Source organism: Scyliorhinus torazame, chromosome 21, assembly GCF_047496885.1.
Source record: "Scyliorhinus torazame isolate Kashiwa2021f chromosome 21, sScyTor2.1, whole genome shotgun sequence".
NCBI classification, from domain to species: Eukaryota; Metazoa; Chordata; class Chondrichthyes; order Carcharhiniformes; family Scyliorhinidae; genus Scyliorhinus; species Scyliorhinus torazame.
This window is the reverse complement of record NC_092727.1, coordinates 116784519-116811556: the sequence shown is the minus strand read 5'-3', so window position 1 is coordinate 116811556 and position 27038 is coordinate 116784519. Positions and strand designations below refer to the sequence as shown.

Here is a 27038-nt window from a genome sequence, read left to right as displayed (position 1 = left end):
CCCCCGCTCAATTTCTGATGTCGCAGAATCGTAGAATTCCTTCAGTGCATATGATCCCCAGGCCACCTTCTGACACAAAGATGACTACGTGCTCCCAGTGTCGGGTCCTGTCCCTGGGGAATGCTGTCTGGAACGTCGCACATGTGCCCTGTCTACCCCATGACGCTTAGTCCATTGAAATGAACTCTTGACTTCCCGAGTGCGACATCCCATTTGTCCTTCTGTTGGGCCAGGAGGCAGGTAACTGGAGACTCAATCCTGAACTCTCTGTGCTTACATGATGCACAGTCACTTGGGCGAGGGGCCACTGCCTCCCATGAAAGCTTGTCTTATCCCATAATACCCACTCCGCCCAGGACTGGAGTGGGGGGCAACAAATAGATTGTTCTAAACAAAGTGAAAATGAAAATGAAATGAAAATCGCTTATTGTCACAAGTAGGCTTCAAATGAAGTTACTGTGAAAAGCCCCGAGTGGAGTCACTTGGAATCTGTTTTGAAATTGCAGTCTTGCTTCGCCGGAATTCTCTCATTTGCTTACTAAACTGAGAACGAATATTGATTTGACCTTGTTAAAGCCCCGGGGGCATTCATTTGTTTTGGACAGCTGCTTTCTGAAGCCCTTTCTCCAGCCTTAGCTGCCCGTCTCATATTGCTGAGCGTTCTTGCAGCAACCAGTTCATGGGGATTTACTACAGTTCCACTATCTGTGCCAGCAATAGAGCCAAGTCGGTGCCCTGTGCAGGCCAGCAGTGGTGAAACTGTATGGCAGCCTCTTAGTGTTGGGTATTGGCAGTGCTGTTATTCACCACATCGGTACTCTGGTGTTTTGGTTGCATGTGGTGCCATGTTAATTGGCATTTAAGTGAGGCTGAGGCAGCTCTGGTGTCTGGTGTGACAGAAAGGCACGGAAGCCAGTTTCAGTCACATCCGTTGTGCCCGAATGACAGCAAAAGCTTCAAAGAAGTATGTGCATTTATATAGCCTCTTTCACGTCCTCAAAACTTCCCAGCCAAAGGATTATTTCTGAAGTGATGTCACTCTTGTGATGCAGTCAATCATCACGACTAATTTATGCACAGCAAGGCCCCACAGATCCCAGATCCCTTTTGCACCTGAATGTCAGAAGGCATGGCCTTGGTTTATCAGCACATAGGTATGCCCTGATGATGATCACTTTCTTTTCTCATCCCTGAAGAATGAGGAGGTCCGTGAGGCAGGAAGTAGCAAATGTCCCGTAGCATTGGAGCCAGCAAGAGAGCGTGCCTTCAGCACAGCTGGAGAGAGTAAGACCAGAGTAAATTTTCCACTTTCCGGGTGTTTGCACTCTGTCTTAGCCTGGCCACAGCGGTAGTACACTTTCTTTCGAGTAAGAAATTTGTGGGTCCATCCCCACTCCAGAGGCTGGAGCACATCATCCAGGCTGAGAGTACTGGAAGTGTGCTACATCGTCAGAGATACTTCTGTAGCGCGGTGCCATGTGATGCAGTGGTTAGCACTGGGACTGCGGCGCTGAGGACCCGGGTTCGAATCCTGGCCCTGGGTCACTTTTAAAAAATAAATTTAGAGTACCCAATTCATTTCTTTCCAATTAAGGGGCAATTTAGCGTGGTCAATCCACCTACCCTGCACATCTTTGGGTTGTGGGGGTGAAACCCACGCAAACACGGGGAGAATGTGCAAACTCCACACGGACTGTGACCCAGAGCCGGGGTCGAACCTGGGACCTCGGCACCATGAGGCAACAGGGCTAACCCACTGCGTCACCGTGCTGCCCTCCTGGGTCACAGTCTGTGTGGAGTTTGCACATTCTCCCCGTGTCTGCATGGGTTTCACCCCCACAACCCAAAGATGTGCAGGTTAGGTGGATTGGACACTCAAAATTTTCATGATCTGTTGAGCTGCTCGCAGAAAAATACTTTTCACTGTACCTCGGTACACGTGACAATAAACAAATCCAGTCCAATCCAATCCAATTGCCCCTAAAATTGGAAAAAAAAATAATTGGGTACTCTAAATTTATATTTAAAAAAAAAAGAGATACTTCTTTATGATGAGATGTTAAATTGAGGCCCCAGTCTGACTTCATAGGTGGATATTTGAAGAAAGACAGCCAAGAAATCCTGGTATCCTAGCCTGTATCTATCCCTCACTCAATACCACTAATAAACAGATTATCTGATCAACATCCCCCTTGCTTTTTGTGGGATCTTGCTGAGCGCAAATTGGATGTTCTGCTTCTTAAATTACAACTGTGACTATGAGGTAGGTGGCGGCAGAGTGCTACTGTCACTGGACCAGTAATCCATAGGCCCAGGGTAAAAGCTCTTGAGGACCTGGGTTCAAATCACTCCCGCGGAGGATGGTGGAATTTGAATTCAATAAAAATCTGGAATTAAAAGTCTAATGATGACCATGAGACCATTGTCAACCCACCTGTTTCAATAATGTTCCTTCCTTTAAGGAAATCTTACCTGCTCTGGCCTGTGACTTCAGACCCTACAGCAGTGTGGTTGACTCAGTTGTATCAAACTGCAGAAACAAAATCACCCTGCATCGATCTCGGCACCGGAAATGACAACGGCAAACTCAACCCTATACACCCTGCAAAAACGTCCTCATTAAAATGTAGAGGTTATGCCAAATTGCACCACTATTGACTGGCCGAGTCCTAATGGACATAGCTACTCGACTGGGACTGCGGCAGGTAATGAACCATTGATAAAAGTACACTTGCCCTCATACTTTCCCTGCATCCAGTTACTAGATCTGCTTGAAATCGATCCCATTTAGCATTGTGGTATTGCAACACAACTTGATGGAGTGTGTCATCTCCACAAGGCTAGTGCGGTGGACACTCCTACCGTTATTGTCATGGACAGATGCATCGCCAGGTTGACATCTGAATTTCAAGTATACCTGGTTCTGCTCCTGGCATGCGCTGCTCCACTCTTCATTGAACCAGGGTTGATCCCGTGGCTTGGTGGTGATGGTAGAGTGGGGGATAAACCTTGATATGAAGTTCGAGATTGTGGTTGAGTACAATTCTGCTGTTGCTGATGGCCCACAGCGTCTCATAGATGCCCGATCTTGAGTTCCTACATCTGATGTCAAGGGCAGCCACCCTCACCTCACCTCTGGTGTTCAGCCCTTTTATCCATGTTTGAATCAAGGCTGCAATGAGGACAGGAGCTGAGTGAGTCTGGCAGAGCCCAAACAGAGTGTCAGTGAGCAGGTTATTGCTAAGTATGTGCATCTTGATCACAGTGTTGGTGAACCCTTCCATAACTTTACTGATGATTGAGAGTAGACTGATGGGGTGGTAATTGGCTGGGTTGGGATTGGGTCCTGCTTTTTGTGTACAGAACATACCTGGGCAGTTTTCCCCATTGCCACGTGAATGCCGTATATGGCATCAAGGACCCCTAGCAAAACTGAAGTCTGGGAATCTGAGGGGAAAACGCTCCATTAGTTGGGAGTTATACCTAGCACATAGGAAGATGGTTATGGTTGTTGGAGGTCAGTCATCTCAGTTCCAGGAGTTCCTCAGGGTAATGTCCTCAGCGCAACCAAAATTAGCTGCTTCATCAATGACCTTTCTTCCATCATAAGGTCAGAAGTGATGAATGCACAATGTTTGGCACCACTTGTGGTTCCTCAGATATTCAAACAGTGTGTGTTCAGATACAGCAAGACCTGCACAATATCCCGACTTGGGCTGACAAGTGGCAAGTTACAGTTGCACCATATAAGTGCCTGGCAATGACCATCTCCAACAAGAGAGAATCTAACCATCGCCCCTTGATATTCAATGGCATTATGATTTCCATCGCTGAATCCCCCACTATCAACATCCTGGGATCTACCATTGGTCAGAAACGGAACTGGACTAGCCATATAAATACTGTGACTTCAAGAGCAGTTCAGTAACTCGCCACCCGACTCCCCAAAGCCTGTCCACCATCTGCAGGGCACAAGTCAGGAGTGTGATGGAATACTGCCCACTTGCCTGCATGAGTGCAGCTCCAACAACACTCAAGAAGATTGTCACAATCCAGGACGAAGCAGCCCACTTGATTGGCACCCCATCCACAAACATTCACTCCCTCCACCAGCAAAGAGCCATGTGTACCAGCTATAAGATGCACTGAAGGAACTCACCATGGCTCCTTAGAAAGCACCTTCCAAAACCAAGACCTCGACCACCTGGAAGGAGAAGGACTGCAGATACATGGGAAGAACACTACATTGAATTTCCACTTCAAGCCACTCACCACCCTGACTTGGAACCATATCGCCGTTCCTTCACTGTGGTTAGATCAAAATCCAGGAACTCACTCCCTGACAGCACTCTGGGTTTACCTACACCACATGGATTGCAATGGTTCAAGGAGGCAGCTCACCACCATCTTCTCAAGGGCAATTAGGGATGGACAATAAATGCAGGCCCAGCCAGTGCCACCTACACTCCCCATCCATGAATAACAAAAAGATGCTGCTTTGCTAGCTGAATAGTTCCTGAACTTTCTGTTTTTATTTAACGTTCTTTGTTTCTTCTTTCTTTGCTGTAATGTTTTATCCAAGAAACGGCCGCTCTGACAGTGCAGCACTCCCTTAGTATCACATTGAATGGCCAGCCTCGAACATATGCTCAAATCTTTGAGCAGTAAAGGGGTATGGAGCCACAACATTTGGACTCAGAGGCGACAGTGCAAAACCAAACTAGTGCCTGTCGATGAAGGCAGTTCCCATTCCTGGCAAATGTCAAATATAAAGAGGGTGCAGGCTCGGTGAAACCACTTTCTAGAAGTTATTTTATCTCCAAATCTTAGCTTCCTAGAAATAATTTGTAGCTATCAGGATATTAATAATGTTATCTGCATATGTGATGAGATGGATGCTAGGATTGCCAACACCCTCCCAGACTATGCCTGGCGTCTCCAGGGTTTGAAGGTTAATCCAGGGAGCAACTCAGGAGAAAAAAGCCTCGGAGCGTTAAAACTAAATTTATGTTGCTTCCACCTTCTTTGAACTGTTCTGCTTATTAGTTTTAAAAAGATTGTAGTTAGGAAAGCCGGGCTAAGCAGCACGGGGGCGCAGTGGTTAGCTCTGCTGCCTCACGGCACCGAGGTCCCAGGTTCGACCCCAGCTCAGGGTCACTGTCCGTGTGGAGTTTGCACATTCTCCCCGTGTCTGCGTGGGTTTCGCCCCACACCCCAAAGATGTGCAGGGTAGGTGGATTGGCCACGCTAAATTGCCCCTTAATTGGAAAAGATAAATTGGGTACACCAAATTTTTTTAAAAGCATTTTAAAAAAAAGGAAAGCAAGGCTGTTTGCCTGACCGTCAAGCCTCATCCAATTGGATACGAAAGAGGCTTTTTCCTCTTCAGTTGGCTGGGATGCAGTGCACTGCGAGGTCGGATGTATTGCCGGCCAATGGCAGGCGCGTGGGGGCCGGGGATTTGGAGAAGACAGGAGATCCAGGAATGAAACCTCCCTGAACACATTTAAGCAGAGTTGGCAATCCTAGTGTACCTGAACAAGAAGGTGTTGAAGCACTCGCTTAGTATCACAGAACTTGAATATTGATGAAAAGAGGTTGCTGAAACTTTTCATCTTGCACTCACCAGAACAAAGCCGCGAACACCAATGTTCAAATGATCACTATTGTATAAATTGTCGGGATTGTTTGAAATTTGGTTTTGTTGCATTTGTTGAGTGCGAGAGGGAAAGCTTCGGCAACTTGTCTCTCTTTTCAACGATAATGATGGATCATTTCCAAAGTGGTTAGGATCATCTTTAATGTGTTTCTTAGATCAAAGTTTGCAGATACACCAATACCTAAAAGGCCAAGACTGGATCCCAATGGGCAGTACCTGCGTGACGAAGTTCACACTCGGACTGTGCAAGCAGAATTAATGAAACTGAAAAGACAGGTGAGTGTCACTTGCTGTTAATTTCCAGTGTCGTCCCTGCGTCAGGATGGGATTATCCATTCCCAAGCCACTGACCAGTGATCCCTGCCAGAAAGGACCATGAGGGTAGATGTTATAGACAAATTTGGAGAAAGATTGGCACAGTGGTTGGCACTGCTGCCTCGCAGCGCCAAGGAACCAGATTCGATTCCGGCCTTGGGTGACTGTGTGGAGTTTGCACATTCTCCCCGTTTCTATTTTAAAAAAATAAATTTAGAGTACCCAATTAATTTTTTCCAATTAAGGGGCAATTTAGCGTGGCCAATCCACCTACCCTGCACATCTTTAGGTTGTGGGGGCGAAACGCACGTAAACATGGGGAGAATGTGCAAACTCCATACGGACAGTGACATAAAGCCCAGACCGTACCTGGGACAGTCCAAAGATATGGACTGGCCATAATCAATTGCCTCTCGGTATTCAAGGATGTGCCGGTTAGGCGGGGTTACAGGGATTGGACGAAGCAGTGGACCTAGGTAGGATGCTCTTTCTGAGGGTTGGTGCAGACTCAAAGGGACAAATTTCCTCCTTCCGCACTGTAGGGATTCTAAGGAGTATGTCACTTGGCCCCTCGAGCCTGCTCTGCCATTGAATAAGATCATGGCTGATCTAATTTTAACCTCAGCTTCACATTCCTGCCTGCTTGTGACAATAAAAGATTATTATTATTATTATCCCCAATTTCCTTTCACCATTGTGCTTATCAAGAATCTGTCAACCTCTGCCTTAAAGGTCTTCAAAGAATCCGTCTCAACTGCCTTTTGAGAGGCGTTCTCATTTATTTGGTGTGAATTGCCATTGAACATTGTTTTGCCAGTTTAGGCAATTACAGGGTTCTGGGGTCACAAGCTACAGGCACTTCCAGTCCTTATGAAGTAAAAAATCTTTATTGTCACAAGTAGGCTTACATTAACACTGCAATGAAGTAAAAATCCCCTAGTCGCCACATTCCGGCGCCTGTTCGGGTACAGGGAGGGAGAATTCAGAATGTCCAAATTACCTAACAGCACGTCTTTCGGGACTTGTGGGAGGAAACCGGAGCACCCGGAGGAAACGCAGACACGGGGAGAACGTGCAGACTCCGCACAGACAGCGACCCAAGCCGGGAATCGAACCTGGGACCCTATCGCTGTGAAGCCACAGTGCTAACCACTGTGCTACCGTGCCGCCCATAATTGCACCTCACAGAAACTCGAGGAGGTAATGCTAAACCCAACCATGCAATCTCCTGCCCCATCCTGCTACTTTACAGGAAGACTCACTGGTTAAAGATCAGGAGCACGGACCGTGACTGTTTTTCCCTTCATTCCCCTTCCCCCAAACTAATCAGCGATGGGCTGATTACTTCTCCCCTCCTTTCGTTTAGATTAGTTTTGCACAGGCCTGGGATTGAATCTGGCACCTCATTGCCTGCCTGGCTTAGTACAACACAGGGATAGGCCAAGACCCCCCTTTGAGCCTTTCCTGCCATTCAATGGCACCCTGGCTTATCAACCTAACTCCATATGCCCACCTTTGCCCCATATCTCTTAAAGGAGATTTTGGGTGCCTTGCTTAAGGAGGAACACGCTTGCATTGCAGGCACTTCAAAGAAGATTAACTTGCCTGATTCCTGGGATGAAGAGGTAATCTTATGAGGAAAGATTGATCAGATTGGGCCTGTACTCCATGAAATTTAGAGTTGGTTTTTTAAAAAAAATAATCATGGGATGTGGGCATTGCTGGCTGGGCCAGCATTTATTGCCTATCCCTAATTGCCCTTGAACTGAATGTTTTACTAGGCCATTTAAGAATCAACTACATGACAGTGGATCTGGAGTCACATGTAGGCCAGACTAGGTAAGGATGGCAGATTTCCTTCCTTAAAAGGCATTCGTATCTTATTCAAACATACATGATTCTGAGGAGATTTGACAAGACCGGTACGGAGAAGATGTTTCCCCTTGTGGGGGAATCTAGAACGAGGGGGTCACAGGTTAAAAATAGGGGGCTCATACATTTAAGATGGAGAGGTGGAGAAATTTCTTCTCTCAGAAGTGACGTTTGAGTCAAGAATTCCCTTCCCCATTGAGCAGTGGCGGTCAGGTCACTGAATATTTTCAAGGCTGTGTTAGACAGATTTTTGATTGACAAGGGAGGCGAGGGTTATGGGAAGGCAGGTGGGAAAGTGGAGTTGAGGCCACAACCAAGTAAGCCATGGTCTTATTGACTGGCAGAGTAGGCTCGAGGGGCCGAGTGGCCTACTGCTGCTCTTATTTCTTACGTTTTTATGGATACTGGACCATCTACTCTGGGGTTCTTCAACTGGAATTGGCAGATTAAAGTTGGCTCGAACTCTGAAGAAAGTTATTCTTCTGGTAATACGTTCACCAGTCGCTTTCTTAACACGTACAGGCATGGCCACAGGTGCCATGGCGGAGACGTAGTGGTATACTCACTGGACTAGCAATCCAGAGACCCAGAGTACTCCTCTGGGGTCCCAGGTTTAAATCCCACCACTGCAGATGGTGAAGTTTGAATTCAATAAAAAAACATCTGGAATAAAACAAGTATTGTGACGACCATGAAACCATTGTCGATTGTTGTAAAAACCCATATCTGGTTCACTAATGTCCTTTAGGGAAGGAAATCTGCCATCCTTACCTGGTCTGGCCTACATGTAACTCCAGACCCACAGCAATGTGGTTACTCTTAACTGCCCTCAAGGGCAATTAGGGATGGGCAATGAATGCTGGCACAGCCTGCGATGCCCATGCCCCTGAACGAATAAAAGTAAACCCTGGTAGAGGCTGCCCTTCATATTGCCAAGTACTAAGGGGAGCTCACATGTTTTGTCTCTTTGTTCCTCATAGGAGCGACTGTTGGAGATTCAGGCCATACTGGCAGGGATATACCAGAAACAGGAAACCTTAAAATCCAGGATTATCCAGGAAGAGCTTAGCCACAATGTGGCTGAGGTCCATGAACTTCAGGTGAACTTTTATCCTGCGTCGCGACAGTGAAAATGCTTCTGATTTTGCTACGGAATCCTTTGTGGACCACAGGCTGCTTAGAGGTTCATGTACCCCCTTTGAGTGTTCAGTGGACTAGTCTATTGTTGGATGCGATTCCGTGATTGGGCAGCAGCTGTTGAACAATGCTGAGTGTGCCAATAGCTACACGAACGACCAATTTAAGATAATCAGTTGAGCTCATAATATGGCTCATTTATGCTTGCTGGAAGAGACATACATTTCTATTCATCCTCTGCAAATGAAAGGAATATACTCTAGCCTTGCGCTTTTTTTGAAATACTCGGAAGCTTGAGGACCCTATAGTTCTCCATTGCTTTCTTTAAGGCAACACCTCAGTTAATCACAGTTGATCGACTTGGCAATCAATCAGCACCCTTTTCTGTTGTAGTATAAATTGTTGTGAAATTTGGCATTCTTGCATTTGTCCTGATGAGTCCAAGATGCAAAGCTTCAGCACCATGTCTCTCTTTCATCACATATAGAAATGTGGAAAGTTTGGCTCCAGTTCTATTCTTCCATCAACTGGCTTTCTGCGGAAGGCTGTGACAGCAACAAACTATTCAATTCTATAATAACGCTGAAAACGCTGCCAATCGCTCTGTGATTCCATCTCATCCCTGTGCTTATTTGCTCTTGTCTTCTGCCCGGTAATTTTTTGCTTCACCCTATCTCTCTCTCTCTTTGCTTCTTTGTGGAACCTCGCAGCTAGAACTGGAGAAAGTCACCACAGAACAGCTCTCCCTGATGCAGGAGCAGAACGACCTCATCAAGAAGCAGAAGCGTAGCGATAAATATTTCTCGGCGAAAGCCCGCAGCCTCTCCTTGCTCGGGATGCATCCTGTGGAAGAGGACGATGGTGGGATGTCAGAAGGAAGTGGCGACGGTAAGTTAACCGTTTCATTGCTCGATGCCATTCTTAAGTACTTTGCACGCTGTGGCAGAATGCTTCTGATGAAGCCGCCTTTTAGCCAAGGGCAGCTTGGTGGAGCACTTGAGCTTGAGAAAGCACTCCCACAGTTTGACAGAAAACAGACCTGCGGCCTGAAATGTCACAGCCTCACTGCTGTGGAAGCCGCTAACTAAGGAACACACTTCCATTTGTGTAAGTGGAGATCCTTTCAAGCGTAATGAAAAGTTATAATGAAGGGACACGCAACCACCAAACCACAAACACGAATTGGGAGCAGGAGTAGGCCATTCAGCCCCTCGAACCTACCCCGCTATTCGATAAGATCGAATTGTGGCCTCAACTCAATTTTCCAGTCTGCCCACCGTAACCCTTGACTCCCTCATCAATCCAAAAAAATTAACTCAGCCTTGAACATACTCAGTGACCCAGTCTCCACTGCCCTCTGGGAAGAGAATCCTCTCGACGAACGACTCTTGACAGAAAAAATTTCACCTCCTCAGTGATTCTAGCATTTTCCCTATGACAGAGGTTAGGCTGACTGGCCTTAGTTTACTGCTTTCTGTCCCCTTCCTTTCTTGAATAGAGGTGTCACATTCCAATCCGCTGGGACTTTTCCAGAATCTAAGGAATTTTGGAAGATTACAACCAACATCTACTATCTCCACAGCCACTTAAAAAAAAAGTCCCAGGATGAAAGCCTTCTGGGATCTTGTCAGTCCTTAGTTCTAATAGTTTTCCACGTACCCTTTTCCCAGAAATTATGATTGTTTTAAGTTCCTCCCTCCATTTTACCTCTTGATTTTCAATTGTTCTTAGAATAGAATCCTTACTGTGCGGAAGGAGGCCATTCGGCCCATCGAGTCTGCACCGCTCTTCTGAAAGCTCTCCAACCAAGTCCACTCTCCATAACCTATCCCAATAATCCCTTAACCTAACCTACACATCTTTGGACACTAAGGGGCAATTTAACACGACCAATCCACCTAACCCACACATCTTTGGACTGTGTGAGGAAACCCGTCCAGACACAGGGAGGATGTGCAAATGCCACACAGAGAGTCACCCGAGGATGGAGTCTAACCCGGGTCCCTGGTGCGCTGAGGCAGCAGGCTAACCACTGTGCCACCATGCCGCCCAAGCCCCTGGAATCTTGGGAAGATCCCACAGGCAACAAGGAGTTACATGATCAGACCATCTGTTTTTCGCAATGCGGGTTGAAGGACAAATGCCGCAGGGAAACTGGGAGAACGTCCCTTCTCTTTGAAAAATGCCATACGACCATCCCGTTCGCAGGAGAGGGGCCTGTTATGGTTTTGGCTTAGTGTCTGAACTGAAAGACAGCAGCTCCAACACTGCAGCCCTCCCTCAGTACCACACTAGCTTCTGGTGGGATTTTCCGAGCCTTCTTGCCGGCAGGACCTTCCCCGGTCTTGCAGAGGGCGATCCTCTGTGGCGGGTTCCCTGGCGACCCCCATCCAGCGGGACCCCGGCAGTGGCCAATGCCAAGTCACCTCCGCTGCCAGAAAGCACCCCGGGAGAGGGGGGAGGGGGTTGGGGGATAATCCCCCTCTATGTGTTTGAAGTCCCTGGCGTGGGACTTGAACTCAATTAAACGTGAGCCAGCCATTTCCTGGAACAAAGGCAAATTCTGAGGCAGTGCGACACGTCCCTCTTATGTTTCTCTGTGGAGCGAGCGATGTACTGCCCTGGAAACTAAACACCAATAAGAACCTCTTGGCTCATGTGACTTGTAATAGAGGAAAACAATGAAGAGAAAAAGAGAACATTTTTGTGTAAGAAAATCAGTTTTCGTTTTGGTCTATTCAGATCATAAAGTACTGCTTTTGTCTCCACTTGAGTGGGAGTGTGTGTGTGTGTGTGTGTGGGGGGGGGGGTCAAAGACCGGGTTAACGCGATCACTTCTGTTTCAGAGAGGGGCCACCTGATCTCCATGTCTTGGATGGTGCGGAGGGAAGCCAGGAACTCCTGTCACACTTTCAGAGTCACCTGTCATTCTGCCACCTGGTGGTGAGGACGTCTTGCATCCTCCCAGACTCTAATAGCACTGTTTTAAGTTGGCAGAAGAAAGTCTTGGGCCGCTTGTCCCTTAGCACCTCACTGGTGGCTCCCCTGCAATGCCTCCGTCACAAGCTGGGATCTGGGTCTGGTTCATAAACATGGCAGGAGTGCCTCCCCTTGCCTTCTCATGATTGATTGACAGGAGGTGGACAGCAATAAGCTGCATATGTGTGGCACCTTTGCACCATAGTAAAGCACTCAAAGTGCTTCACAGGAGGGCTGTCAAATGAAACATGCTGGTTTGATATGACCCTACTGGTTTTTTTATTCTTTCACAATCAATTGATACCGGAGGGGAAGCATTGGTGTGGGAGATGGCAGAATGTTCTCCTTAATAATTTATGTCTCTGAAATGGACAGTAACTTTAATCATAGAGTCATAGTTCTACAATTGTACAGCACCGAAAGAGGCCCTTTAACGCATCATGTCTGCGCTGGTCATCAAGTACCTATCTATTCTAATCCCATTTTCCAGCACTTAATCTGTAGCTTTTAGGTTTCTGCTCCTTATTGATCTGAAGCACAGGTTTGGTGAAGACCGGATTAGGCAGCGATGCCTTCCATAGTTCACTATCCAGTGAGCAATCGATGGTATATGTGAGACTCCCGACGTGGGAGGGTATGTAGCGGGTGTGGTACACCGTCTCTCCTTGCCGCCGCCTGCAGTTGCCCAACAGGCACTCCTGTGCTGGGAACATGCATCCGTTTCTCATATCGACCAACTGAGTGTCAGAGAGCTTGGGCAAGACTGCAGAATGCCCGCGACTGATGGAACCGCACCCCTTTAGTGAATTCAAGCGAGGGGGTGGGGAGAGAGAGCCAGAGAGAAAAATTGGTGGGCTCACCTGGAGCCTGCAAAGAGTAGTGTTTGGGGCTTTCCCCACCTGCACACTCAACAAACCACGACATTCCATATTCACTTGACCAGGTGTAGAATGGTGAGCACAGCACCCTGGCCAGTATCTCTCCCGCTGCAATCCTCCATGGCTTCGGACTCTCTCTTGGATAATTACAAGTTTTAAAAAGGGGGCAAACAACTTGTCGCTGGGTTGGATTTAATGGAGGCAACGGGGTCTTGGGAGCATCCCCCCCGCCATCTCTTTTAATGACAGCCTGCCATTTTACGTGCTACTCAGTTGAGTGGCCAGTGGCGGGCCTACCCTGAGATCAAGGGCGCCATGGGGACAAAACCCACCTGCTGAGAGCTGCTAGCCAATCAGGGGCTGGCGGCTGTGTTGAATGGTTTTGCCCAGCACAAATGTCCAACCAGAGGGAGTGCCAATTGCGCAACCGTCTGCAATCACTGGAGGCGGGTGTTTATCTTGGTACGAAACCAGCCCAAGCCATAGAATTGCCGATCGGCTACCCACCCTGCCTCTCCCTCCACCGGGGACCCACAAACAATCCGCACGGGTTTTCTTGTCATGCTCCCCTCATGGTGAGCCACCTGCCTGCTGCTGGGTTAATTGCCCCTTTCAGGGCCTCAATCCCAATAGTTCCCGCCAAGGATTTAATTGGGGTGGAGGGGGAAGGTGGTAGGGTCTCCACTGCTACCCTCCCCCCTGATTAATCTCCCCCCCTCCCCCCCCCCCCCCACCCCCACCACCGTACTCTCCATGGGGGAGGGCATGTAATTTTGGCACTATGTGCCCTGCCCCATCCAGTAGCTCCATTGAGAACTGGCAAAACTCAACTTGTCAGTGAGCGACTTGGTTGAAACATATAAGGTGGGGCAGCACGGTGGTGCAGTGGTTAGCACTGCTGCCTCACGGCGCCGAGGTCCCAGGTTCGACCCCGGCTCTGGGTCACTGTCCGTGTGGAGTTTGCACATTCTCCCCGTGTTTGCGTGGGTTTCGCCCCCATAACCCAAAGATGTGCAGGGTAGGTGGATTGGCCACGCTAAATTGCCCCTTAATTGGAAAAAATGAATTGGGTATTATAAATTTAAAAAAAAGAAACATATATGGGCGGGATCCTCCGTTGGCTGGAGTGGGGCTTTTGCGAGAGCGGGTGTGGGGTGGCAAGGGGATGTCCAGGGGGGCACTATCTGGCAGGTCGGGTCCGCACGCGGCGGGCGCCATGTTGTAATCATAGAATTTACTGTGCAGAAGGAAGCCATTCAGCCCATCGAGTCTGCAGCGGCCCTTGGAAAGAGCGCTCCACTTAAGCCCACGCCTCCACCCTATTCCCGTAACCCCATCTAACCTTTTTAGACACTAAGGGCAATTTAACGTGTCCAATCCACCTAACCTGCACATCTTTGGACTGTGGGAGGAAACCCACACACACACGGGGAGGACGTGCAGGCTCCGCACAGACAGTGACCCAAGCCGGGAATCGAACCTGGGACCCTGGAGCTGTGAAGCAACGGTGCTAACCACTGTGCTGCCCGCTGCGGGTCGTCGCCGTGCGCATGCGAGCTCACGGACCCGGCAATTCTCCGTCCGCTTATTGCGTAAAGGCCGTGTGTTTTACGTGGCGCAGCTGCTAGCCCCTTGCCGGTCGGTGCAGGGGCCTCACCGATTTTTTTCGTGGTAGAACTAGACACTTCCTCCAGAGCAGGCCTCAAAATTGGAGAATTCAGCCCATTGGATCGCATGGGGGTCACTGTTTAAAAATAAGGAGCCACTCATTGAAGACAGAGATGAGGAGATTTTGTTTCTCTTGGAGGGCGTGAGTCTGGAACTCTGATCCTCAAAAGGCGGAGTCTTTCAATATTTTTAAGGCAGAGGTGGATAGAGATGAGCAAGGGGGTGTAAGGTTATCGGGGGTCGGTGGAAGGTCACAGTCAGATCAGCCATGACCTTATTGAAAGGTGGAGCAGACTTGAGGCCGAGTCGCCTCCTCCTAATTCTTACGTTTGGATGTGAGCTCAAAGGTCCCTCGAGTTACAGATTCAAACTCATTAACTTAACTCTGTGTCCTCTGCTCACCCACCGGACTCACAGGATGTTAGACTGAGAGACTGGGATCCTTTTGCTTCTGATAGAGTTGCCAGCTTTTGCAGAGAGAGAGAGAGAGAGAGAGAGAGATAGAGGGAGGGGAAAATGTAGCAGTGAGTAGCTGGTACTGGCTGTTCATAACTGCAGTCAGGCAGGCCAAGAAATGGCATCTGACGGGATGTGCTGCAGGCAAGTGTGATCTCAAAACACCTGTTAAATTAAAATATTTCCTTAATTGTACAGCAGTGACCTGAGCTTGTGATCGATCAACAGTTCCCCGCGAGGTCCAGTGAGCTTTGATGGCTAGTCTGTGGTTCAGAATAATACCAGTGGTGTTGGTTCGATTCCCCTTCTGGCTGAGGTAGACATGGGACATGCCTCCTCGTCCTGCCTCCTGAGAGTGAAAGGCATTGGAAAACCATCACTGCCAAGAACATGGCTCAGAATGAACATAAAACATACAGTGCAGAAGGAGGCCATTCGGCCCATCGAGTCTGCACCGACCCACTTAAGCCCTCACTTCCACCCTATCACTGTAACACAGTAACTCCTCCTAACCTTCTTGGTCACTAAGGGCAATTTATCATGGCCAATCCACCTAACCTGCACGTCTTTGGACTGTGGGAGGAAACCGGAGCACCCGGAGGAAACCCACGCAGACACGGGGAGAACATGCAGACTCCACACAGATAGTGACCCAAGCCGGGAATCGAACCTGGGACCCTGTCACTGTGAAGCCACAGTGCTAACCACTTGTGCTACCGTGCTGCCGGTATGAAGGATCAGCGGAAAGTGAGCCGTGGGGCTCATTGGTCAGAGCACCCATTCCACAACAGAAGTGTGCGTGTGTGTCTACAACTTCCAATTCCATGTTCGTTAAGTGTTTCTAGCGAGGGGCTAATGATGATGATATGAGGACAGTTAGTACTGTAGGAAGACCGAACGGTATCTGCTTTGCAATCAAAAGTTAATGCTTAAAACTGCAGGTGTCATTTTCCTAACTTTGTCCTTTTGATGCAGATGCCTCTGAGGATATGACGTCAAACTCCAGTCTCGCGCCATCTCCCTGCCCCTCAGACATTCCCAGCACATTCAGACCGTGCCAGAGCAAAACTAAGCAGATGATCCAGCTGGCACTGATTGACGAGGGGTTACGAGTGGCCCAGCAACACGCCTCACCCAGTACCGAGGAAGGGGAGAGGATCAGCCCCAGAATCAAACAGGAAGCTTTTTCCGGTAAATAAAGTTTTTGTATGCCACAGAGATCTGCACACTGCATGTCTATGTGCTCCACTCACTCTGAAGCAATGTGCTATAATGCGGGCCAGATGTATTCGGTGACTTCTGATCATGGTAGACGGGTGTTTTGTATTAAAAATCACACGTTAACTTTCTCTTCCCCTCCCGAGGATGCTGCGCCCTCTGCTGGGAAATGGTTCCAGTCACCGGCAGCCTTCCAGCACCTCATTTGAGCAGTCGAGAATCCAGCAGAAAGAGTTGGATCTTCCAGCCAAGCCCACTCCTGTTTCCTCCCATTGTTCATCCACGTGCTGATTCCAACAGGAATCTCTGGCTAGATCCATCGTGCCGCCCACCCCCCCCGACAACCTAGTTAGATGAGAATGAGGTGAGAGTGACTTCTAATGATATCAAGGACGCATTTTACCACACAAGTATCAGGCAGTGGCCATTCCACAAGCTACAAAGGCACAAATCAGGAGTGTGGTGGAATACTCTCCGCTTGCTTGGATGAGTGCAGCTCCACCAACACTCAAGAAGCTCAACACTGGCGGCACAGTGGTTAGCACTGCTGCCTCACGGCATCGAGGACTCAGGTTCGATCACGGCCCCGGGTCACAATCCGTGTGGAATTTGCACATTCTCCCCATGTCTGCGCGGGTCTCACCCCCAAAACCCAAAACGATGTGCAGGGTAGGTGAATTGGCCCTTAATTGGAAAAAATAAATTGGATATTCTAACTTTAAAACAAAGAAGCTCAACACCATCCAGGACAAGGGCAGCCCGCTTTATTGGCACCCCTCCCACAAATAATCGCACCTTCCACCATCGATGAACAGTACCATGTGTACCATCTACAAGATGCACTGCAGGAACTTACCAAGGCGCCTTAGACAGCACCTTCCAAAGCCACTGCCACTATCATCGAGAAGGCCAAGGGCAGGAGACACATGGAACACTACCACCTGGAGGTTCACCTCCAAGTCACACACCTTCCCCACTTGGAAATATATTGCCTTTCCTTCACTGTGTCAAAATCCTGGAACACCCTCCCTAACAGCACTGTGGGAGTACCTACATGGATTGCAGTGGTTCAAGAAGGCAGCTCACCACCACCCTCTCAAGGGCAATTAGCGATGGGCAATGGCTGCTGGCCTAGCCAACAATGCCCATATCCCTTGAATGAATAAAAATAAAAATCTGCATAGGTGCTGGTGGATGCATTTGGCAAGCGCCGAAGATGAAAATTGGGGCGGGGCGGATAAAACACCCCTTTCTCTTCACCCACCTAAGTTCCTGCACTCTTGCACCTTTGCAACCTCCTTTTTTTTTCTTTTCTTTTTTTAAAATTTAGAGTACCCAATTATTATTTTTTTCCCACTTAAGGGGCAATTTTAGTGTGGCCAGTCCACCTAACCTACACATCTTTGGGTTATGGGGATGAAACCCACGCAGACACGGGGAGAATGTGCAAACTCCACACGGGCAGTAGCCCAGGGCCAGGATTCGAACCGGGGTCCTCAGCGCCGCAGTCCCAGTGTAACCACTGCGCCACATGCCGCCCCTCCTTGTCTGAGAATGTTGCACCTCATGACGATCTGCACCTACACTGGGTAATACCAGCTTCTCTACAAGTCAATGCCGGCCAGTAGGCTTTCTACGTCGGATTGCCTCTGTCAGCTGTGACTGGGATCATGAGCTTCGTAGGCGGGGGAATCAGGGCTCCAGTGAGCTTCCCAAGTGTCCAGCTTATACGTATCCTCCAAAATGATCCCTTCCACTGAGAAGCCTAGTCAAAGGATCGAGGCCTAAAATGTGGAATTACTGGGATTTGAGGAGCTTTTGGTAATGAGGATGAGAAACTCAAGTCGCTCCATTGATAATAAACAACAGGTTCGCCATGAAGCAGACGTTCAAGAAAGAGCCAGTGGTGCATTGGGAGTGTCCCTGGGATTGGTTCCCCTAAGACCCAGGCAAATTCAGTAAATAAAAATCTGAACTATAAAGCTAGGGTCAGTAATACCGAGGGGCTCATGAAACTATCATCCTGTTTTGTTTTTTTAAATATCTATCTGGTTCATTGATCTCCTTGAGAGAAGGAAATCTGCCGACCTTAACTGGCCTAGCCTATTGCAATGGGGTTGACTCTTAACTGCTCTCCAAAATGGCCAGGCCAGCCACTCAGTTCAAGGGCAATTAGGGATGGGCAACAAATGCTGACCTTTCCAATGACCCACATACAAGAATTTAAAAAAAGATCCAGCATTTTTAAAAATAAATTTAGAGTACCCTATTCATTTTTTCCAATTAAGGGGCAATTTAGTGTGGCCAATCCACCTACCCTGCACATCTTTGGGTTGTGGGGGCAAAACCCACGCAACACGGGGAGAATGTGCAAACTCCACACAGACAGTGACCCAGAGCCGGGATCGAACCTGGGACCTCGGCGCCGTGAGGCAGCTGTGCTAACCACTGCACCGTGCTGCCCTAAAGGGCCAGCATTGACATGAACCTTACCAGAAGTGTGGACATGTGCCTTTGGCCAACGTCACCGTTGAAAGCCCTGGGGCGGGATTCTCCACAATTGGCGCGATGTCCGCCGACCAGCGCCAAAAACGGCGCAAATCAGTCCGGCATCGCGCCACCCCAAAGGTGCGGAATTCTCCGCATCTTGAGGGGCCGAGCCCTCACCTTGAGGGTCTAGGCCCGCGCCGGACTGATTTCTGCCCCGCCAGCTGGCAGGAAAGGCCTTTGGTGCCCCGCCAGCTGGCGCGGAAATGACTTTGCCGTGCGGCGCATGCGCGGGAGTGTCAGCGGCCGCTGACGGCATCCCCGCGCATGCGCAGTGGAGGGGGTCTCTTCCGCCTCCGCCATAGTGGAGACCACGGCGAAGGCGGAAGGAAAAAAGTGCCCCCACGGCACTGGCCCGCCCACGGATCGGTGGGCCCCGATCGCGGGCCAGGCCACCGTGGGGGCAACTCCCGGGGCCAGATTGCCCCGCACCCCCCCCCCAGGACCCCGGAGCCCGCCCGCGCCGCCTTGTCCCGCCGGTAAGAGAGGTGGTTTGATTCTCGCCGGCGGGACAGGCATTCCAGCAGCGGGACTTCGGCCCATCGCGGGCTGGAGAATCGCCGGAGGGGGGCCCGCCAACCGGCGCGGCACGATTCCCACCCCCCGCCGAATATCCGGTGCCGGAGAACTCTGCAACCGGTGGGGGCGGGATTCACGCCAGCCCCCGGCGATTCTCCGACCCGGCGGGGGGTTGGAGAATCCCGCCCGTTATTTGTTCTTTTTTTTTTAAATTCAGAGTACCCAATTCATTTTTTCCAATTAAGGGGCAATTTAGCGTGGCCAATCCACCTACCCTGCACATCTTTTGAATTGTGGGGGTGAGACCCACGCAGACCCACGGGGAGAATGTGCAAACTCCACACGGACAGTGACCCAGAGCCGGGATCGAACAGGGATCTCGGCGCCGTGAGGCAGCAATGCTAATCACTGCACCACCGTGCTGCCCTGAAATCCCTGTTTAACTAAAAGCTGTACAAATGCTTTTAGGTGTATATTCCTTTCAATCCTATTGTCAATTTGTAGATCCCTGTTGTTTCCTTGTTTTTTTTTTTAAATTTAGATTACCCAATTCATTTTTTCCAATTAAGGAGCAATTTAGCGTGGCCAATCCACCTAGCCTGCACATCTTTGGGTTGTGGGGGTGAAACCCATGCAAACACGCAGAGCCGGGATTCAAACCTGGGACCTCGGCGCCATGAGGCAGCAATGCTAACCACTGCACCACCGTGCTGCCCCATTATTCATTTGTTGCTCTGAAGATTTATGCCCACGTTATCGGGGGCAGGGGATTGTGGTAAACCACTGTTACTGTATTATATATATTGTGATAAACCACTTACTGTATTGTATATATTGTTTGTTGTCTCTGCTGGCTCCGCCTGTGGCTCCTCCCCTCAGGCTCTGTATAAAGGTGGCCGACCTCTGGCTCTGCCCCAGTTCGGGATCAGTTGCCAGCAGGTTCTCGTTAGTTTATTAAAGCCACAGTTTCGTTCCACAACTCGTCTTTGTATAATTGATGGCACATCAATTTAATAAACTAAACGACTAAGATGGATGCATCACTCAAGCCTGATCGACTGGAACTGAACCCCCAAGCAGCCGATGCCACTGCGACATTCAAACACTGGCTAAGCTGCTTCGAAGCTTACCTCCAATCTCCCGCCGTCGCCGACATACACAAGCTTCAAGTCCTCAAAGCCCGGGTAAGCCCACAGGTTTTCCTCCTTATCAAGGACGCTGCCTCGTACGAGGAGGTGATAACGCTGCTGAAGGGGCAGTATGTAAAGGCAGTAAATGCTAGGCATCTCCTTGCCACGAAGCGTCAACGCCCTGGAGAATCGCTGGCCAAATTCCTGTGCGCCTTGCGGGTGCTCGGCCGGAACTGTAGTTGTCAGCCGGTATCGGCTGTCCAGCACACGGAGCTGCTGATCAGGGACGCCTATGTCGCTGGCATAAAATCTTAACTACATCCGCCAGCGCCTGCTAGAAGGGGGTACACTCAGCCTCCAAGAGACAGTGCAGCTCTCGAATTCGCTGGAAGTGGCCTTCCATAACATGGATGCCTTCACCTCCGACCAGGCGGCACCCTCGTGGGTACCGGCACACCCCACCCGGGTGCGTCGCAAGCCTGTGCCGCGCATCAATCCGCCAACTCCGGAGGCCCGAGATGCTACGTCTGTGGTCGGGGTAAGCACCCCAGACACCGCTGCCCAGCGAGGAGCGCGATCGGCAATGGGTGCCGAAAGAAGGGCCACTTCGCCAAAGTCTGCCAGGCCCGACCTGTTCCTAAAGTTTCCAGATCCAGCAGCAGCAGCGCTGCGTGTTGCCTGTCGGGACTGCCCCCATCTACCACGTCATCCGCCACGTGCGACCCATGGGGGCCGTCATCTTCGACGCCACCCGCCACGTGCGACCCGTGGGGACCTCCATCTTGGAATCACCCCGCCGCCTCCCGGAACCCCTGCCCACCCACCTCCGCTACTCGACCAGCCCACCCACCTTCCGAAGCTCGCTTCCATCACCCTCGACCAGTCTCGACCTCATCACCACACTAAATCCATGATGGCCGTCCGGATCAACGGGCACGAGACTACCTGCCTCTTCGACTCCGGGAGCTTTGACAGCTTCATCCACCCAGATACGGTAAGGCGCTGCTCCCTCCCAATTTTACCTGTGACCCAGAAAATCTCCCTGGCTTCCGGATCACATTCCGTGGAGATACGGGGGTACTGTGTTGCAACCCTTTCGGTACAGGGCATAGAGTACACTAATTTCAAGCTCTACGTCCTTCCTCATCTCTGCGCTGCCCTATTACTGGGTCTTGATTTTCAATGCCACCTCCTGAAGTTCGGTGGACCCCTGCCCCCCCCTCACTGTAGCCTCGCGACCCTTAAGGTCGCTCCACCCTCGCTCTTCGCTAACCTCACCCTGGACTGTAAGCCCGTCGCCACTAGGAGCAGACGATACAGTGCCTGGGTCAAGGCCTTTATCAGGTCAGAGATCCAGCGAGGGAAGGGATCATAGAGGCCAGTACCAGCCCCCGGAGAGTCCAAGTGATGGTCGTCAAGACTGGGGAGACGCAGTCAGACGATCAACCGGTACACGCAGCTCGATGCGTACCCACTTCCCCGCATATCTGATATCGTCAATCAGATTGCGCAGTGTCGAGTCTTCTCCACTGTTGACTTGAAGTCTGCGTACCACCAGCTCCCTATCCTCCCGGAGAACCGCCAATACACTGCCTTCAAGGCAGATGGCCGCCTCTGCCACATCCTCAGGGTCCCCAATGGGGTCTCGGGTCTTCCAACGAATGATGGACCGAATGGTTGACCAGTACGGGCTGCGGGCCACGTTCCCGTATCTGGATAATGTCACCACTTGCGGCCACGACCAGCAGGACCATGACGCTAACCTCCGACATTTCCTCCACACTGCTAAGCTCCTTAACCTCACATATAATAAGGAGAAATGCGTTTTACGCACAACCTGCCTAGCCATCCTTGGCTACGTGGTGGAAAACGGGGTCCTAGAGCCCGACACCGACCGTATGCGCCCCCTCCTGGAACTTCCCCTCCCCTATAGCCCCAAGGCCCTGAAGAGATGCCTGGGGTTCTTCTCATACTATGCCCAGTGGGTCCCCAATTATGTGGACAAGGCCCGCCCACTCATTAAATCTACCATTTTCCCCCTGACGGCTGAGGCTCGCCTGGCCTTCAACCGCATCAAGGCAGAAATTGCCAAAGCCGCAATGCATGCAGTAGATGAGTCCATCCCGTTCCAGGTGGAGAGCGATGCGTCTGACTTTGCCCTGTCCGCTATCCTCAACCAGGCGGGCGGGCCCGTGGCTTTCTTCTCCCGTACCCTTCAGGCCTCTGAAATTCGATACACCTCCGTCAAAAAGGAAGCCCAAGCCATTGTGGAAACTGCGACTTTGGAGGCATTACCTGGCCGGCAGGCGATTCACTCTCCTCACTGACCAACGGTCGGTTGCCTTCATGTTTAATAACACGCAGCGGGGCAAGATCAAGAATGACAAGATCCTGAGGTGGAGGATCGAGCTCTACACCTACAATTACGATATCTTGTATGGACCTGGGAAGCTCAATGAGCCCCCAGATGCCCTATCCCGCGGTACATGTGCCAGCGCACAAGTAGACCGACTTCGGGCCCTTCACAATGACCTCTGTCACCCGGGGGTCACCCGTTTTTTTCATTTTGTCAAGGCCCGCAACCTGCCTTACTCCATCGAGGAGGTCAGGACCATGACCAGGGATTGCCAGGTCTGCGCGGAGTGCAAACTGTACTTCTATCGCCAGACAGAGCGCACCTGGTAAAGGCTTCCCGCCCCTTTGAACGCCTTAGCATGGACTTCAAAGGGCCCCTCCCCTCCACTGACCGTAACGTGTACTTCCTCAACATTATTGACCAGTACTCACGTTTCCCTTTCGCCATCCCGTGCCCTGACATGACCTCTGCCACTGTCACCAAGGCCCTGCAAAGTCTTTTCACCCTGTTCGGGTTCCCCACCTACATCCATAGCGATCAGGGTTCCTCCTTCATGAGTGACGAGTTGCGTCAGTTCCTGCTTAGCAAGGGCATCGCCTCAAGCAGGACTACCAGCTACAACCCCCGGGGAAATGGACAGGTGGAGAGGGAGAACGCGACAGTCTGGAAGGCCGTCCTTCTTGCCCTACGGTCTAGAGGTCTCCCAGTCTCCCGCCGGCAGGAGGTCCTTCCCGATGCGCTCCACTCCATCCGGTCGCTCCTGTGCACTGCCACCAATGAGACCCCTCACGAACGAATGTTTGTCTTCCCCAGGAAGTCCACCTCAGGGGTCTCGCTCCCGTCCTGGCTGTCCTGGCTGACAGTCCCAGGGCCCGTCCCCCTCGGGAAGCATGCGAGGAGTCATAAATCAGATCCCCTGACCGAAAGGGTTCTTCACGTCCATGCCAACCCACAATATGCCTACGTGGCACACCATGACGGGCGGCAGGACACAGTCTCTCTTTGGGATTTGGCACCCGCAAGTTCCAAAGTGACCACCACCACCACCCCAGACCCTACACCGTCTCCCTCCACCGCTACTCGGCTACTTCGGAAATTTGGCACCCGCGGGCCCCCCAGCAACCATCACCACTACCCCCGCCCCTACACCGTCTCCCTCTCCACCGACTCAACTACTGGACGAAGAAGAAGACGACACGTTCCCGGACACGCAGGTCTCGACACCAGTGCCCACACCACAGCCGGGACTGAGGCGTTCACGGCGGAAGGTCAAAGCCCCCGACAGACTCGATCTTTAAGTCCACTTCACCCCCGCCAGACTTTTTTTTTAACGGGGGTGAATGTGGTAAACCACTGTTACTGTATTATATATATTGTGGTAAACCACTGTTACTATATTGTATATATTGTTTGTTGTCTCTGCTGGCTCCGTCTGTGGCTCCTCCCCTCAGGCTCTGTATAAAGGTGGCCGACCTCTGGCCCTGACCCAGTTCAAGAAGGTTCTCGTTTAGTTTATTAAAGCCACAGTTTTGTTCCACAACTCGTCTTTGTATAATTGATGGCACATCAGGGATGGGATTTTATCGGGGGGTAAGTAAGAGAATTAAAAATAAAAATCATCCGGGAGGGTAAGTGGGAACGAATGACTAATCATCTCCTCAGAAAATCTGAGAGTTTTGCACAGCCTGTGAACAATTTCTGGAGGAGAGGCAGATAACGCTGACATTTCAGCACTTTCTGTTTCTGTTTCAGCTTTGCAACAGTCTCAGTTTATTAACTGATTACCTTCAAATGTGGAATCGCTGTTGCATTCAGTGTGGGGCAGGGAAATACAATGCTTTAACCCTGAGCTCACAACAGTCAGGGGTTTTTGCGTTCCTAGTGGTCCCGGATTCTATTTCAGAAGCCAGTCCCTAAGGAATGGAAGTTGCTCTTACCCCCGAATGCTTTCTTTCAGCTTAAGAGTACATAGGCCCCATACATTCCTATCCCTCCATCGTGACGTTATAATGGGCCTTTACTCCCATTTTGAAACAGCATATCCAAAGCCCAGAATGTTACAACACCAAATTGCATTTGGATGCTTGGATGGCAATGTCAACTCAGTGAGAGATCGCAGTGTGCTTTTACGAAAGGGGGGGGGGGGGGGGGGGGGGCAGGAGAGAGACAGGAGATCAGTCACCAAAGGCATGAATTAAGTTTTTGAGAAGCCATTTTGAGAGGGGAGAGATGTCATGTTTTGGGAATAAAATTCCACAGTTCAAGGCCAAAGTCTCAGGGTGGGGTTTTCCTGCTGGCGAGATCTTCCCAGGGTTCCCTGACGGCGGGAAGGCGAGCCACAGAAAAGCTGAGCTGCCTCGCTGCTGGAAAAATGAGGTGGGGGGTGTCCTCTGTGACCAATATAAGCAAAGTACCGTACATTGGCGGTGCGAAGTGAGGAACGGGACTGTGGTTAATAATAATTGTCACAAGTAGGCTCACATTAACACTGCAATGAAGTTAATATGAAAATCCCCTAGTCGCCACACTCCGGCGCCTGTTTGGGTACACAGGGAGAATTCAGAATGTCCAATTCCCTAACAAGCATGTCTTTCGGGAGGAAACGGGATCACCCGGAGGAAAGCCCCGCAGACAAGGGGAGAACGTGCAGACTCCACACAGTGACCCAAGCTGGGAATTGAACCGAGGTCCCTGGTGCTAACCACGTAGATGGAGACTTCGACAACCCAATGTCTTGCAGGACATTTTTTGCTTTTGTCGATCAGAGAGTATTTATTGTAGGACTTTGAGTCGGCGATGTGGAAGATTCCACATGGCCAGTGGGAGAAATGAACGTCACGAGAATGGTGAACTGGTCTCCTTTAAAGCCTTTTATCATATTTCTTTCTCTATTGTTACAGAAGATGAAGAGAATTACAAGGAGGATTCTGATGTTACATCAAACCGCAACTCATGAACTTTCACTTAGTGACTAGATATTTTTAAAGTGTAATGGATTAGGTTCCTTTTTTTAATTCATTCAGGTACAAAAGTATTTATTCATTTTTTTCTAATTAATAAAACATCTTTTTTTTTTACTTGTGTAACTTTGATGAATTACTTTTTGGAGTATTTCAGTTATTTCTGTATATACTGACGATTGCTAAACCAGCAACTCGATAGTTAGTGACCGTTCCTTTTTTTTTTACTTCACAGATTCAGGAATTAGAGTATTGTTTTTTTGCCTTTTTTTTTTAGTTTCTGTCACTGTAAGTGAATGTCATTCGGTGATTGTCTGATTCCAGACCGCAATAACACAATAAATATTTACTGCTTTGTGAAACTTGCCGTTTAAAGTGCATCTTGTTATCGTTTTCTGTGCCCACTTCGCGGTGCCACCCGCTGTGTTGATACCCTCGCCTGTCTTACTCATTGAGCCAGTGGTAGTTTTCCCACTCCTGCATTTTCTGACTGAGGTTCAGTAATTCCCCATCTGAAGTAATAACTTTTTTTTCCTTTATAAATTTAGAGTACCCAATTCATTTTTCCAATTAAGGAGCAATTTAGCGTGGCCAATTCACCTACTAGGCACATCTTTGGGGTGTGGGCGAAACCCACACAAACGTGGGGAGAATGCGCTAACTCCACACGGACAGTGACCCAGGATCGAACCTGGGACCTCGGCGGCGTGAGGCAGCAGTGCTATCCACTGCTCCACCATGCTACCCGAGAAGCAATAACTCTTCAGGTCACACATGACAGTTTGTCCAGCTCGCAACGTCACACATGTGAACCACGGCAATTATGGACAACCCCAATCCAGTCCACACTGACACCCAAAAGGTGTGTACGTTTGGAAGGTAATTGTCAGCATGAATCCTGGATCAGTCCATTGTTAAATTCGAGTGAGCACCAGCCTCTTTGAGCTGAATGGAACCCGGAGCCGAGAATCTAGTCCACCCAGTACTATATCCTCACTCCACTTAGAACATAGAACAGTACAGCACAGAACAGGCCCTTCGGCCCTCGATGTTGTGCCGAGCATTGTCCGAAACCAAGATCAAGCTATCCCACTCCCTGTCATTCTGGTGTGCTCCATGTGCCTATCCAGTAACCGCTTGAAAGTTCCTAAAGTGTCCGACTACACTATCACAGCAGGCAGTCCATTCCACATCCTAACCACTCTCTGAGTAAAGAACCTACCTCGAACATCCCTCCTATATCTCCCACCCTGAATCTTATAGTTATGCCCCCTTGTAACAGCTACATCCACCCGAGGAAATAGTCTCTGAACGTCCACTCTATCTATCCCCCTCATTATCTTA

At 49.9% G+C, this 27038-nt stretch overlaps 1 protein-coding gene across 4 annotated transcripts in view; it reads left to right on the top strand.

The window, feature by feature from the left end:
* The window catches only part of LOC140398559 (NGFI-A-binding protein 1-like), a 60644-nt gene extending 34588 nt beyond the window's left edge, over window positions 1-26056 (top strand). For all 4 annotated transcript variants that reach the window (XM_072487350.1, XM_072487352.1, XM_072487351.1 and 1 more), the window contains 5 exons: window positions 5815-5935; window positions 8827-8946; window positions 9694-9871; window positions 15940-16155; window positions 25635-26056. In XM_072487350.1, coding sequence (XP_072343451.1) covers window positions 5815-5935; window positions 8827-8946; window positions 9694-9871; window positions 15940-16155; window positions 25635-25690 — 691 coding nt within the window. In that variant the 3' untranslated portion in view covers window positions 25691-26056. The remainder of the gene's footprint in view (window positions 1-5814; window positions 5936-8826; window positions 8947-9693; window positions 9872-15939; window positions 16156-25634) is intronic.
* Window positions 26057-27038: the final 982 nt, after the last annotated feature.